Genomic DNA, 15,985 nt, shown 5'->3' with positions numbered 1-15,985 from the left:
ATAAGGTCTGGGCCCACCCAGCCAGGCAGAAAGCAGAGAGAGAGAGGAGTGTGCTGGCCACGTACTGGGCTCGGTGGGGAAGAGGCTCATGAGGCGGGACAGCAGGCTGTGCACGGCCCGCAGCACCTTGGTGTTCCCGCACGTCATGCAGGCGGCCACGCCGCGCTGCAGGGGCTTGAAGCTGCTCAGGATGGCCGGCGGCTGCAGGACGGTGAGCAGGAAGCTCAGCACTTCCAGGCCGGTGCAGATGTTCCCGTAGTTCACCTGGTTCGGCTGCTCCTGCAACGGGGGACACGGGCCAGGTGCGGATGAGACAGCACGTGAACGCCGGCGACGGGAGGGGGCAAGCCAACCCGAGCCGCATGCCACTGAGCGCTTGGGAGGTGAAACCAAGAACACCCAGAACCACCAAGGGGTGAGCACACCAGGCGTGTACATGGCGCCATGTTCTGTGACTACGGTAGGATTTCACAATCTTCCTTTCAATAAACTCGCCTTAAGAATTTAGTCAAACTTCCTTTAAAAAGTTCACGAAAAACATTAGTATTTGGCTTAAAAAGGCAACTGCTGCAATAAATTTTGCTTTTCTCCTTTCATGTTTTTAGTTCAACTACATACATCCTTCCAAAAGCAAATATCCTTAAAACTGTATCGTAAAATCAACTTCATAAATTGTCAGCACTAAAAAAAAAAAAAAAAAACAGAGCACCAAGGTCCACAGTAAGGATTTAAGTTTGGCTTCAGGACCCTCGTGTCTGTGGCTCACACACACACACGCACACACACGCACACACGTGCCCTGCATGGATGCTACTCTGAGGTGGACCCTGGGGAAAAGGCAGACGTCCATGTGAGCACACCCACTACTCTTGGAGAATGTAATCCCGTGAAGGGGCTAAGCTGGAGTCAACGGTGACTAATTCTCATAGGAAAATAATTCCCTTTCCAAGAGAAACAGAGGAAAGAAATCTGAGATATCTAGCAGTGAAGCCTAAGGCTAGACTCAAAGCACGCACTGCGGACCCAGCAGGCCTACCGCTCTGGAGCTCCTGTAACATAGGAAACCTGTGGGACCATTCAGTACACTTGAACAGCAACACTCATCTTTGCAGCACAAAGTAACAGACATTTACTGCAGGTTTTAAAATCTTCAAACTGAAAGCTTTCGGGTTTCACCAGAGACCTAGACACACAACTGTGTCCTGGTAACGAGATGGATAAAGCAAGAGAGCAGCTTCTGTAACCTCCGGACAATCACAGGACGAAGAACACCCAAAAAGCCATCAAAAGACCTGCACTTGGGGCTCTCTCTTAACACCTGGCTATTCGGTGCCATGTTTGTTATTCAATCTGTGTTCAAAAACTCAACTTCATTTTAAAGACTGTTGACTAAGTCAGACGTGTTTATCCCGGGCTAGCCAGTAAGTCGGTTTAAGCAGTGAGCCCATGAAAAGAAGGGCACTACTCTGCTTCCAAGACTCCTGGCTCCACCTGGGTGGAGGGGTAAGCACGGCGCTCCCTCCTCCTCTCCCAGCGGCCAGAAGAGCAGTGGGAGGAGCCCCGACTGGCGGAGGGGGGCGGCTCGGGGCCCACCCGTCCCGAGGACCCCCGCACCTACCACACTCATCAGCAGCTTGTCGAACCACTGCAGCTTGAGCTCCGACTTGGCCCACATGTCTGGGCGCAAGGCCGTCTTCAGGAGGGTCACACACCGGCGGGACAGCACCTCCCCAGGAGAGCCCGCCGCACTGGTGTTGTCGTTAACCTGGAAGTTCACGCAGGTCAGGCCCGAGTTACCCTGCACACAGGGCCCACCCTGCTCGCCTGCCCTGGCCCACCCTTGCTGGCCTCCGCCAGGACCCTGCCCCCTCACAGCGGGTCAGCGGTGACCTGCACTCTTCTGTGCAACAGAAGGGGCGGCATCAGGGCCTCCCCGAGGTACCCCTGGCTGGGCCTCCCAGGCTGTGCCCAGCACGCTGTGGCACTCAGGGAAGTATCGGCTGATAGTCGGGTAGCTTGTTTCCAGCACTTAGAGATCCTCAATAGTGTTGTAAAATAGCACGCACTACTCCTTAATAGCTATAAAACTCCTTTGTGAGGGAAATCTCACTTACAAGGGTTTGTTTGAAATTTAAAACGCAAAGTTTCAGAAACTGATCGCCAACAATGGCGTGAAAATATGTTACTGATGTGAATGGTAAACGAATGCAAGTTACGAGGCACTGAACCACTGAACGCTGTCCACTACTTGTGTGGGATGGATCAGCCCAACACCCTCATGACACAGGTCACCTGAAAGTCAAGTAGTCCAACCCAGGATCACTGAATGTCACCAACATGCTGTTAATTCTAAGATATGCCACTATTTCATCACTGATGAAAAACAGTTATAAAAAATCCTATTATAAAACACAGTTGGGTTTCAGGAACATCAGCATGTCACCAAACGAGATCTGGTAAGAAAGGGACAAGCTACTGAAGACAAGCTCCCAGACCTGGTTTGTCTGTTTTTTTTCTGACCGAACGGTCAGACGGCTGAATGCACTCAGTCTACGGGCAGCCCTTGTGCGGAAGGACCCTAACGGGGACGCGGGGATGCACACCTGACAGGCCACTCGGATGAGGAAGTTCACCACGGTGTCCGTGTGCTGCTTGTCAATGGGCTTGGCGAGCAGCGAGTCGGCGCCCGGCAGAGACTGGCTCCGCCCAAACACCTGCAGATGCGGGACAGCGTGTTCAGGAGCGTGGCCTGGCCTCGGCCCGCCCCAGGGCTGCCCGTGCTGGGCACCAGGGCACCCCCAACACACACACAAGCACAGCTGCCACGGAGGAAGGGCGGGGCCTGGGCCACCCCCGAAAGGGAACCAGGTCCAGGGGGCGGGGGCACGGGCCTCGTGGGGTGTGGCGTGGCGCCCGGCCCGCATTCCGAGTTCCTGGATGAATGAACCGCCTGCGGCCCGGGCCCACGCTCTCACCGTGCTGATGGCACCCGTGGCCGTCCTGAAGCGCTTCACCTCCTGCGCAGAGTCCACCGACAGGCCTCTCTTGATGGAAGACGAGACGGAGGTGACCCCTTCTCCACTTGAGTTCGGGTCCATGTCTGAATCGGGCTTAAAAAGACGCACCCACGCTTGACTTTGCCGACTCTCTCCGGGGAGGGCTGCAGGGAACGCAGCTGGGGCCGGCGGGAGGGGCTGCTGCCCTACCTGCTGGTCCTTGATCCGCTGCAGCTCCCACTTGATGACGACCTCGGACAGGTCCACGGCCAGCCGCCGCTGCTCGATGGTGACGCTGGGCGTGAAGCCCAGCCGCTGCATGGCGCTCACCATGTGCTGCACGAGGTGATGCCGCACCGGGTAGTACACCTGCGGACGCGGGTGGTCATGCCAGGGCCACCGGCACATGGGCACACGGACGCACCTGCCTCGGCCTCAGCACGCGACCCAACCTTTGCCCGAGAATTCTGAACCCTAACTTAAGCTAAGAAATCTCTCAACACCTTTTATAACTATCACTCCCCCTTCATTCACTGAGTTCCAATATAAAAGCGTGTTTTAGCTTTTAAGGACCATCTTTAAAAAATGCTGAAATAATGAATTTGTTAGGTAGGCAAGTCTAGTCACACGTATTAAACTTCAGACAGTGTTATAAAAGTTGGCCACGCCAAGAGGCAAATTCCTAATTCTAAAGAGCTGACTGTGAAAGAACAAATTTTCAATTCAGTCCTTTCTCCTCCACCCAAAAATCTATAAAAGATAATCTACATATAAATAAATACAAGAAGGAGGTGATCTGGTTATAGAAGAGGAGATGCCAGTGACCTCTTCAAGAATTAATGACACTACTTCCCACCTTAAAGTAACAACTCGCCTGTATTCACAGGTAACTGAGTACAGCTGACCCTTGAACAAAACAGGGGTCGGGGTGCCCACCCTCCACCAAGTCAAAAACGCGACTGTAGAGTTTAGTCAGTCCTCCGTATCCATGGTTCCACCTCCACGGATTCAACTAACCGCAGATCATGTGATATTACAGTACGTGTTTATTGAAAAACATCTGCATACGAGTGGATCCACACAGCACAAACCCTTGTTGTTCAAAGACCAAGTGTACTTACAAGAAAAATGTTGTCTTAGAAAGAAGCGTATACCTAGGATACATCCACTGAACTACAGCACTTCCCATGTTGTAAGGCCACACACATACTCATGCTAATCTAGAGAAGAGAAATACCTTCTCTGAAAGATGAGGAGTTGGGAGTGTCTCGCTCAGTCGTGTCCGACTCTTATGTGACCCCGTGGACTGTAGCCCACCACGCTCCTCTGTCCATGGGATTCTCCAGGCAAGAATACTGGAGTGGGTTGCCATTTCCTTCTCCAGGGGATCTTCCCAACCCAGAGATCGAACCCGGGTCTCCTGCATTGCAGGCAGAGGCTTTATCCTCTGAGCCACCAGGGAAGCCCAGGGAAAGATGAGGACAACCTCATTATTGCAGAAAAACGAAAGACGAGGGAAACTTCAAAGCAAATGCACAAGAGCGTACCAGGTTCTGCTCTGAGGCCCCCGTGCCCAGCCACACACACCCCACCTTGAAGTGCTGCACGATCAGGTGCAGGATGTGGACCAGCTGCGGGACCGTGTGGCCCTCCTCCACGATGATCTTCCTCGTCCAGTGGGTCAGCATCTGGTGCCCGTCCTCCATCCGGGCCGGCACCGCCGGGGTCAGGATGGCCATCGCCTGCCTGACAATGGCGCGCGCTTCCATCGCATGCGCCTTGAGGAGACTGTGGAACACCTGAGACAGGACGGAGATTGTCACGTAAGCATGGAGGCTTTAACAAGCGAGATGGAAGTAGTCACTCAGAAACAAGGTGTTATTTCTGTAAAAACAACCTTTAAACAATTCCTTGAGGCTCTTATTAGGAAAGCACATAGCAGTGACTTTGTCTTTCATAAAGTTTTGATCTGTGAAAATGTCTGCGCTAATGTTTTCTGAGCACCTAGTGTGTGCCTGTGCTGGACTAGGCTCAGATGGTAAAGAATCTGCCTGCAATGTGGGAGACCCGGGTTCGATCCCTGAGTCGGGAAAATCCCCTGGAGAAGGGAATGGCAACCCACTCCAGTATTCTTGCTTGGGAAACCCCTATAGGCAGGAGCCTGGCGGGTTACAGTTCATGGGGTTGCAAACAGTTGGACACGACTGAAACACACACATGCACACAAAGCGAGCCCCAGTTTTCCCAGCGTGACCAGCACGGAGTTTCGAGGGACACAGGTCATGGACAGGCTGGAAACAATAGGACCTGCTGAACCCGGGTGCCTGGGAGAACTACAGGGTGTCACAGACACCCCTGGCGGGTCTCTGGCCCATGGAAGTTCCCAGGAGGGTGTGGTCAGAGCAAACAATCAAGGGTGGCTCAGGACAGGATGAGCGCCACCCCTGACCAGTGGCTCAGTGGGACAGACAGGCTAGGTGCTCAAGCACAGGATCACAGCGAACTCTGACACAGACAGGGATGAGCTCGGTCAAAGTTATGGAACTCAAGCAGGAGAAACCCAGGCTGCGTGACATCAAGGCCCAAACCCACTGAGCAACACCGGGAACGTGCTTGAGATGGTCCACCCGGACAGGGTCAGGAGACGAGGACCCCCGAGTACCCGCTGTCTGTCCGCAGCTAATGAGTGGGCTGGGGCCCTGGACGGACACACTTTCAGCAACAGACAGAGGAGCAGGAGGTGGTCGAAGCAGAACCGTATTGTTTCAAAAGCAAGGCTGAGAGGAAGGAGCAGACAGAGCAGGAGTGGGAGGAAGGGCGGGAACAAATCATGGGGGAGGATTCACCATCCCAAAACGACGGCAAAAGGGGCATCTGTAAATGCACCGGGGAAGACGATGAGCCAGGAGGAGGCTGTGCATGCCAAGGGGGACTGGGCCCTGCCGGTACCTGCAGGACGATCTTCTTGTGGATGGCGAACTTGGCGATGATGTGGGCCAGCAGCAGGTGCCCGCTGTACTTGCAGGCGGGGTCCACGCAGGCCTTGGACAGCAGGCAGGGCCACGCGAAGGTCATGAGGCGGCGCAGCTTGCTGTTGCGGTTCTTGTTGTTGTCGTGGATGTGGTGGGGCGCGTGCTCCACCAGCAGCGTGGCGAACTGCAGCAGGTAGATGCGCAGCGAGTCCAGCATGTCCGCCTGCTTCTCGGGCTCCAAGACCTGAGGGCACGGGCGCAAGGGGGCGCTGCTGGCTCTGCTACGCCTGCCGCGCAGGGCACGCGCGAGTCTGCACATGCACACACGCTCTAGACACACACTTCTCAGGGGCACGCACGAGTCTGCACCTTCGCACACACGCACACACACACTCTAGACACACACCTCCCAGGGGCACGCACGAGTCTGCGCCTTCGCACACACACACACGCTCTAGACACACACCTCCCAGGAGTACTCATAAGTCTGCACCTTCACATATGCACACACACTCTAGACACACACCTCCCAGGGGCACTCACAAGCCTATGCCTTCACACACGCATGCACGCACACACTATACACATACCTCGCAGGGCACTCACGAGTCTATGCCTTCACACACACACACACATTCTAGACACACACCTCCCAGGGGCACTCACAAGCCTATGCCTTTGCGCAGGCACGCACGCACGCGCGCACACACACACACACACTCTAGACACATACCTCCCAGGGGCGTGCCACAAGTCTACGCCTTCACACACAAACACACTCATACGTGCACACACACTCTCTATACACGTAACATTCTGCTACCTCTGTACCTCCCAGGAGCACTCCACAAGTCTATGCCTTCACACGTGCACACATACACACACTCCATACACAAACCTGCCAAGGGTCACTTGACAAGTCTACGCTTTTACACACACACTCACGTGCACATACCCTCTACACACATACCACTCTGTACCTCTGAACATCCCAGGGTCACTCGACAAGTCTACACACACACACACACACGCGCGCGCACACGCACACTGTACACAAACCTCCCAAGGGTCACTCGACAAGTCTATGGCTTCACACACACACACACACACACACACCCCCACACCCCCATACCCTCTATACACATAACATTCTGCTACCTCCGTACCTCCTCAAGGGTCAGTTGGCAATCTACTCCTCCACACACACGCATACACACTCACTCATAACACACGTACCCTCTTACACACACATAGCGTTAAGCCTTACGGGGATAAACTCAATGACGTTACATCAATTTTCCTTTATTATGGACAGATTACAAACTTGCCAAATTTATTTCAGTGTTGAAGAGGGAGCAGACGTAGACGCTGGAACACAGGGGGCAGGGGGCTCCGAGCCCTCCCACACAAGGGGATTCACGACCGAGTTTCTCAATTTCCAAGAAACTGAGTTATTTTTTTTCCTAGTCAATCATTAATTACTAACTCGTTTTTTAGTATTATTAGAAAATATTACCTACTCCCCAATTCTCTATTCTTAAAAAAAAAAGTTACACTTTTCCATACAATCAAGGGTCTGACAAATTTCTACATGTGTTTCACGGATATAAGAAAAATGTACACAGAGGAAAATGCTACCTGCCTCTGTGGAGTCACACAGACCGACCACACAATCCAGTACGAACCCTCACAACCTTCTGCCTCTCAGAAGACCTGTGACGGAAGCCTTCCACAACAGCTGTGTTGCCATCAGGGGGCCCTTTAGTCCCCAACTCCCTCCCTTGGATCTGCAGCTTCACAGAGGCCCTTCCCTGGGGGCGCCAGCCTGCCCTGCACCATTGATCCTCATCGACACTTGAACTCCTGACCCCTCACTGGTGCCGAGTTGACAGCATCCGACTCCAGGATGCAGCCCACAGAGGGCAGCCCGTGGCAGGGCCCGAGTCTGGGTCTCCATGTGCCCACAGCTGCCCAGCACAGGGCACACATCAGTATGTGGACCAAAACAATTGCTTGGACTTAGCTCTCACTCCCCCAGGAGGATGGAGCTAGGGTCAGAACTGCAGAAGGACGCCTGGCTTAAGCAGCAGACTATGGAAAGCCTGGCCACGTGTCCTGTGAACAGCCTCCCCTCTACCCGGACCCCAGGCCAGGGGGTGTGGAACCTACTCTCTTCTTCCCAAGGGTAGTAATTCATGGTCCGAGCAAGGAATGAAGTGAAGGCCCATGATGAGTGAAGCCCCACGGTCACAGCATTCGACCAGCAGCCGTGCATGAACACTCGGCCCAACCACCTCAAGGCAAACTCAGCATCCACTGGTGAAGTGCACCAGCCCGACCACAGAGCACCATGGGAAGTTCTCAGGAGAACACGATTCCTAAAGCCTCACTTGTGCAACCTGCAAACACTATTGTGCACGAACCAAGACCCAAGTTAATTTCAGACATCCCACTGCCGCAGCATTTCATGAATGTGGCAGCAAAGGGTCACAGTGGTAACTGGTCCAGTCTCACGTCCTCACTGGCTTTTAGTAGATTCTTTTGTAAATAGATCATGAAAACACTACTGACCAGCAATAGGAATTTCTGCAAAACAACCACGACATGTGAATTTTCAACGTGATATATTCTGCTTCCCACTGAAATCTATTAACCTGGAAAAATTAAGTGATTCCACAGTGAAGCTGCCTTAGTAAGTTCACTAGTAAGAATGAATGCAATCATGAAAAATAAAAGCCGCAGGGAAATAACCTTATTTCGATGAATCCATCACACACACACACATCTCCCACACTGTGCGTGGTTCATGATGTCACTTTACTGCAATGAACCCATCTCGCACACACACACACACACCTCCCACGCTCTACGTGGTTTGTGATGTCACTTTATTGCAATGAACCCATCACACACACACACACACATACACATCTCCCACGCTCTGCGTGGTTCGTGACGTCACTTTATTGCGATGAACCCATCACACACACACACACACACACATCTCCCACGCTCTGTGTGGTTCGCGACATCACTTTATTGCATTGAACCCATCACACACACACACATCTCCCATGCTATGCATGCTTCGTGACGTCACCTTGGTAATGAACACACTGGTGATGCTCTCGGGGTTATCGCCTTCTGGATTGGGAGGTCCTAGGAGCTGCTCTCCTTCCCCCTTCTCAAAGCTGTATAAGAAAGCAGGATTCAAGATATGCTGCAGAACCTACAAAAAAATTTTAAAATGAAGGAGAAGAAAAACAAAGCCAGGCTCTCTCTCTCTCACTAGGTGGAACCAGCTCGGTCATGCTGCAGCATCCGGGCAGAACTCAGTCAGGGGTGCAGCTAGCAATTTTGTCTTTCCTTCCAGTGGCAACTGCAAAGGCAGGGTAACAACTTGAGGAAAAGAGCAGACTCGTTCACTCTTCTCACCTCAAACAAGTTGTTTTATAAAAGCAAAGGAACTAACACACCACTCGTCAGCATTGGTTCACAGCTGGACCTGCCTCACGTTTCTCAACAATGAAACTTCCTTCCTAAACAGCCCAGACTGCTCTTCCAACGCCAGGAAAGACAGCAGACCATGGACAGAGTGCCCTGGCTCCCGGGAAAACGAGCTCAAGCATTGTGGATTCTCCTGCAGCAACAGAGGGACCTACCTTGGCTTTCAGCTCATCTCCGAAGTTGGGGTCATTGAAGTCCACAAAGCGAAAAAACAGGGCCCGTTTCTGGGCGATGTTGTAGTTTTGGGGAATCTCCTCCTCCATGTACTCCTTTAGGAAGGTCATGTTGCAGAGGAAGCGACCAGTGAAGGCCCGGAGCAGCTGGAACAGCAGCTCGATATCTCCGTAATTCTTCCTGCGTGTTCAAATGAGAGGGCCGTAACTGCCGGGACATCCGACCTGCCCTCCAGCTGCTCAGAGCCACAGCCCATGCTCTACAGGCCATGCCTACACACAGGGACCCCGTGACCCATGCCTCAGAAGAGCCCACAGGCACCGGAGCCCAGATGCACCCACTTGCAGTAATTCAGCAGACAGTAGGCCAGCAGCTTGGGCTCCTTCCAGTTGGTGGCCGCCATGTTCTCCTTCCGGTGTCTTTCTTGGAAGGTTTCACTGACCCACACACGCCTCAGCTGGCTCACCAGGGAGTGCTGACTGGCCAGCCAGGAATCCTCGTTTTTAACGATGATACTGATGATCTGCCAAAGAGGAGACGGTGAGGACGCCGGCGGGGCTCTCCCTGCATCCTGACGGCACGTTCGGGGCACCGGCCGTGGTGGGGAGCCGCGCTACCTTGACGGCCTGGAACTGCAGGTCCAGCCGCAGCGTGCTGGTGCTCGGCGAGCCGGGGCGCACTGCGGTCTGGGTGCCACCGGGCAGCAGCAGCGTGATGAACCGGTTGGGGTTGGCCGCCAGCACGTCTCGAAGAGGTTTGGCATCTTTGTGTTTTAAGAAACTCTGCAAACAAAACAAATAGCTGTTTTAAGCTAATCAAAGCCCACAAACTATTTTATATTTTAGATGATGTGAACTCTAAGGTTCTTCCTAAATCTGAGGTAGAATAAAAAAAGAAAAAAAGACTACAAAAGCACTCTCTTTAGAAAGTACTTTTTAGACACTTGGTTTTCATAATTAGAGCAGCTCATTTATCCATTACGATCAAAGTCCTCCAAAGGAGGATTCCTGGACCTGAGCTTTTCTCAGCAGGACACGATGTTTCTAATGCTCAAGTTATATCAGAGAAAAATAAAACCTCAACAGTCAACTACAAATTTCAGACTGTAGAGCAGCACCCCAGTCCCAGCCCGGCTCCCACCATGAACATCCGGCTCCACTGGGGGTCGTTCAGCGTCGCCTCCATCATGAACAGCTCCACTGTCTGCGAGGGGTGGCGCGTCAGGAACTTGATCAGAGGTTCTCTGAAGGGACTGCCAGCCTGGAAGACACGCGGTGAAACCTGCACTGTCTGGGGCTCTGAGGTCTCTCCGGTCCAGCGACTGCCCACGGCTCCGTGTGCGCCTTCTCCCCTCATGAGTGGACTGCACGCGCCGCAAGCCAACATGAACACCCCACACCTTCCTCTGCTAGATGAACCCAGCTGAAGCATGACACAAAACATTCCCCGTCAAAGACGCAGGAAGAACCGAATGAGCCTGAGCCTGGCCTTTACCTCGATCAACATGGCCCGTTCGGTTTTCATCACGACCTCTAGCAAAGGCTTGACCAGAGTCTGGGGCGCAGCTGGGATCAGATGAAAAAGGTTTATGATGGCAGAGCAGATTTTCATCTCCTAATGGAGAAAGTCAGAAATTAGAAAACAGGCCAATTAATTGCACCAGCCAAAGGCATCAACCTCATACAGACCCTGCTAGGCTCTACTACGTTCGCAAGGCTCGCCAACAGAAGCAGAGTTAACACGTAGAAAGCCACAACTTGCCAACCTCAGCTTCCAGCTGTGGCCGGAGGAAACGACCTGCCCTGGGCTCTGCCAGCGGAGGGAGGGGACCGCACACCTGGTGATGGTGCCACGTCCGCTTGCACGCACGCTGACCAGTGCTGGGAGTGACCTCTCGGGCCGCCGAGGTGAGCCCCCTTGGGGGCAGGGGCTCGTGCCCGTGGCCTGAACATTAGAGGCCCCCACGTGCTGTGACCGCATGGGGTCTCCCCAGTGCAGCAAGTTCTGAGGGCACAGACTTCTTCTGCCCTTAAAACTCAGCCACAAAGTCCTCAAAACATACGGGAAGTCTTTACCCCGGAAATTAACTATCAGCAGAAATAAATGACCGGCTGTGGGACTAAGAATTTGCCAAGCAGGCCTGAAAACAAAGCTGACAGACTGCTCCCCGGAATCACGTGCAAAGTGGGCTGCTCGGCGACCAAGCCCCGTCACCCGACTTTGCGTTCTCGGCGTCAGTTCCCACAGTTTTGGGTCCGCCATTCGGGCCACGGGGGCGGAAGATGCCCTGATGTCCCTTGTGGGTGGGGGGCGCCAGGCACCCAGGCCCCACTGCGGTAAAATGGGGATGGTAAGCGCCAGTCAGGGGCACCGGGTCCCGGCGGCAGTGGAGAGAGCGCTCAGAACGCCTCTTCAAGCCGAGAGGCCAAACATGAGAGGGGTCAGAAACGAGAAGCATCAGCTCACTGTCACCCCCGGCCTCCCCTGGAGTGCCTGTCTCCAGTGTTTCTGAGTTTGGGGGCAGAATAAGTTAGTTCGATCCTCAAGTTCGAATAACCTTCTAAAAATGGCACTTTCGTCTCCAAGGTGTAGGTTTTCAAAGCCCTGTCACAGAACCACTGCTGGTCTTCGCGTCACCACCGGGAGGGGCGGCAGGAACGACAGGCGTTACCACCCCCACTTTACAGAAGAGGCCAGAGCGGGGCTGCGCCCCGGTCCCAGGCCATAGCGCTGGGCCCACCCGAGGGCGCTGTGCGCGGCAGACACACACGGGGGATGGGCGCGGGCAGGGCCATGGAGGCAGCTGCTCAGTCAGACGTGTGCAAGAAGGACGAGAACGCCTCCCGATTTCTGGCAGGCCTCCTGCATTCTTTGCGGTGTCTCCTCTCAAGAGGCTGTTAGATGTGTGAGTTCATACAAACGGTATGAGAGCAAAAACCCGAGGGAATCAGAAAAATTGAGATGTGGCAATTCTAGCGTGTAGGAAACAAAACAACTTAGAAACCGGCTTAAAAAGGTCCTAACGGGAAACATGCGTGGCCCCCAGACAGTTCACGGCAACGGTGGGACCGATACAGGCCCGCCACAGACAGACAAGTACGCTCACTGCACTCAGGCACGACACACTCCGTCCACCACAGAACCACGAGTCACGGCAAAACCAAGGACGACGACAACCCCTCCTGCACCTCCACTGGTTCTCACCTCTACCCCTTCCACGGCAGGCTGAACCAAAACAAAAATTACAGCATGAAAAAAGGCAACGCAAAGGTAAACACAACAGAACAGAAAAGGAAATATAAACTGTTCTTCACAGTGCAAGTCACAAACTGACTGTTAATAGGTTGTTCTCACCTCAAACTGACAGAATGGAGACAAGGAGCATCTCCCGCACTCTGAAATGCTCTCCTGAGGATGGGGAGGAAAATCATCTTTTTTCTATTCATGTTATTTACACAGAACTTCCCGCACACTCAAAACAGTCAGGGTTGTTGGGGAAAACAAGACAGTGAAGACAATTGTCAAGAAAGCACACGACAGTTAACAGATGCGCAACAGCAAAACATACACCGTCCACCCTTCGGATGTCAGAACAGCTCTTCCGATGGTGTCACGGGGAGTGCGCTCTTCCCTGAATTTAACAAACAAAGAGTTTTGGAATTCTTGTCCCGGGGGAGAAACTGTAAGACTTTGCTGCATGCAAATACATTTTAAAAAACTGTTTTGTTTAGAATCAGTCATTCAAGATTTTACGTGAGGGCTAAGACATTTAAAAAAAAACTTGCCCCGCTGAAGCTGGGGCTTAATCCCTATCAATCAGGCATGTTTCAGGCCTGCACACTCAGAAGAACCCACAGGCCATGACACCACCCACTGGATGGACATCTGGGTTACCTTGTGAAGTGAAGCTGTGTGCCTGGGTATGTGTGTGTAACAGGTGGTCACGAGTTCTCCCCCGTAAGTTCAACGCCAAACAGGCAAACCTCCCTAATGTGGTGATAATGCAAAGCTCGGATCATCAGGGGTGAAGATGTCATGGGGAATGACTATTTTTATTCGACTTTCAGCACATCGTCAGTTACAGTTTCTCAGCTGGGCAATGTTATTTGGAAATCCAACCAAATAAACTGCTCCTCAATCTGTGGAGCACCCACTGAAAACCATCAGGGTTCAAGAGCAGAAAGGAAGCTTCGCTCTGGGCTCACACCAGAAACCACAGCCGCTCTGCCTTGGACCCCAAACACCGTGGCCCCCGAGTGCAGAGCCGTGACTCCCTCAGCAGTGAGATGCTCTCGGGGACGTGCTCACTGCTGAGCAACAGGCTTTAGCAGGAGCTTAGCCAACTCCCAGTATCCATGGCCCCAGCCCTTGTGCAACTGGCCCCCATCGCATGTAAGCTTCACTGAAACTTTGTGGGATCTTTTTGATCTAATGTAAGTCGTTCATCTACCTGCTAGGGCTTAAATGTTTATTGTAAAATTGGCTGTAAGTTTCAGAGAATTAACAGCTAACTGTAAAAGCAAATATAAAATTTAGAGCAAAAACACAGCTCTCATCTGTATAGAGGCACTCGTGCCTACTCCCAAGAGCTCAGCTTTTTCAAACACACTCCTCGATTCCCCCATGAGGATTTTCTGGGTTTTTTTCACCTATATACATAAATAACAAACCTTCAAAGAGGTTATGGATGGTTTGACACTTCTAAAGAAAGTTTAAAATCCTGGTTCAGTTTTGCTTGTTGGCTGTTTAGAAGCAGCAGGAAACAAGACTCACAGAAAAAGAACATCTTGACACAGAATGGTTAACACAAAGCATAATAAAGCCAAAATAAAGAAAATGCAAGCTGGGATGAAACAGAGCATCCAACAAATAGGCACAGGAGCATGGAACACCACGTTAATGATGCCTCTGCAGAGCTCGGGAACCCCTCATCGGGGTACTGCTGCAGTTCCACGGGGCGGAACAGGAGCTTGTGGAAACACAGCCCACCGAGAGGACAGACATCAACTTAAAAGATATTTTAAAAGAGTATTAACATCTGTGAATAAAATTAGAGTCAAATCAGCAAGAAGCATTCATTTAGCGACCCACGTCGGATCCTTTAAAAGATTTAAAGTGAAAGTGAAGTCGCTCAGTCATGTCTGACTCTTCGAGACCCCATGGACTGTAGCCTACAGATTTAACTAGAGTGGTTTTCCCTCGAAATTGTAAAAAATTATGTTTTGAAGTACGGGCCATCTGGCCTTTGGGCAAACAACGGGGGTGGGGGATTCAGACCTCGAGAACACGCGTGCCAGGACTCACGTGATGCTTCATCACGTTGTCCTCGGGGCGTGGTGAAGGCCTAAGACCTCTGCTCAGCTTATGAGGCAATGAGGGCGGAAAGCAGTGGGAACAGCAGCTGAGCACTGCACCCCCGTGCAAACGACAGCTGCCAAGAACCGTCCAGAAAGCACGCTTTATTCACTTTAAAGAAAAGCTAGTAAAAGTGAAATACTAACATGTCAAGCTTCCCAGGATTCTCATCAACAAAAACATCGTGTTAAAGTGAACAAAAGGGAGATTTTTTTAAAGAAACACAAAAAGGAACGTTCAATGATTAAGAGAAATAAAAGCGAAAATGTAACGCTAACAAAATATGTGTAACAGGTTACATGGACTAGAGTCACACACAACTAAACCTCTGACCGGGATTTAATTAAGAGCATGGCTCCGACGTTCGCATCACTAACGGCAGTGCCCGGCGGCGGGGCTGCCCCCGGAAACAAACGAGTCACTCACATTTCCGTCACTCCTCTGGCCCCCTTTGTGGGTGAGGACCACCACTTCCATCCACTTTCGCAGATGTTGCTGTTGAAAAAAAAATACATCCTTAGACATTTTTTTCTTGACAACGGGAGCATCTCAATTCCAAAATAGGTGAAAACCTATATATGATCAATTCCCAACCTACTCAACATGAGAATGGCAATGTTTCTAATTACTGAAATAGTGCAGCCAAATGAGTGATGAGAGTAACATGTTTTCTTATGTTCTATAAACAGGAAGGCTGAATTTACCCTGATACAGCAGGAGATGTCCTACAACTGGTCATTCCAACAAGAGGACCTGTATTCCTGTTACTCTGTGCCGTGGCGGTCCCCCGAGTCTGCCTGGAGCCAGCAGCCAGGCTAGGCATCAGGGCAGAGACATGACCAAGCAGACGGCACCCCTAGCCTGTGGAGCTCCGGTTTACAGCAGGGGAAACGAGGTAAAACTCAGGCATCCGCCACGTGACAGGAGCAGGAACCAGCTACAGGAGGGCCCCACAGAGGCGGCCAGGCCGGAAGCATAGGG

The 15,985-nt window shown here is 52.2% G+C and overlaps 1 protein-coding gene across 15 annotated transcripts in view; it reads right to left on the bottom strand.

The window, feature by feature from the left end:
* The window catches only part of TRRAP (transformation/transcription domain associated protein), a 90,381-nt gene that overhangs the window by 35,327 nt on the left and 39,069 nt on the right, over window positions 1–15,985 (bottom strand). For 8 of the 15 annotated variants that reach the window (XM_027527641.1, XM_027527650.1, XM_027527648.1 and 5 more), the window contains 16 exons: window positions 15,431–15,499; window positions 13,004–13,057; window positions 12,854–12,874; window positions 11,144–11,263; window positions 10,790–10,909; window positions 10,267–10,431; window positions 9,991–10,172; window positions 9,631–9,829; window positions 9,069–9,197; window positions 5,946–6,212; window positions 4,589–4,795; window positions 3,207–3,365; window positions 2,976–3,110; window positions 2,604–2,714; window positions 1,619–1,765; window positions 66–279 (listed from right to left, as the gene is read on the bottom strand). In XM_027527641.1, the coding sequence (XP_027383442.1) occupies window positions 66–279; window positions 1,619–1,765; window positions 2,604–2,714; window positions 2,976–3,110; window positions 3,207–3,365; window positions 4,589–4,795; window positions 5,946–6,212; window positions 9,069–9,197; window positions 9,631–9,829; window positions 9,991–10,172; window positions 10,267–10,431; window positions 10,790–10,909; window positions 11,144–11,263; window positions 12,854–12,874; window positions 13,004–13,057; window positions 15,431–15,499 (2,299 nt within the window). The remainder of the gene's footprint in view (window positions 1–65; window positions 280–1,618; window positions 1,766–2,603; window positions 2,715–2,975; window positions 3,111–3,206; window positions 3,366–4,588; window positions 4,796–5,945; window positions 6,213–9,068; window positions 9,198–9,630; window positions 9,830–9,990; window positions 10,173–10,266; window positions 10,432–10,789; window positions 10,910–11,143; window positions 11,264–12,853; window positions 12,875–13,003; window positions 13,058–15,430; window positions 15,500–15,985) is intronic. The other 7 variants (XM_027527651.1, XM_027527656.1, XM_027527655.1 and 4 more) reach the window with 3 other exon arrangements.

The sequence above is a fragment of the Bos indicus x Bos taurus genome, chromosome 25 (assembly GCF_003369695.1).
Source record: "Bos indicus x Bos taurus breed Angus x Brahman F1 hybrid chromosome 25, Bos_hybrid_MaternalHap_v2.0, whole genome shotgun sequence".
Taxonomy (NCBI): Eukaryota; Metazoa; Chordata; class Mammalia; order Artiodactyla; family Bovidae; genus Bos; species Bos indicus x Bos taurus.
The sequence above is the reverse complement of the archived record's forward strand: the minus strand, read 5'-3'. Positions and strand labels throughout refer to the sequence as shown.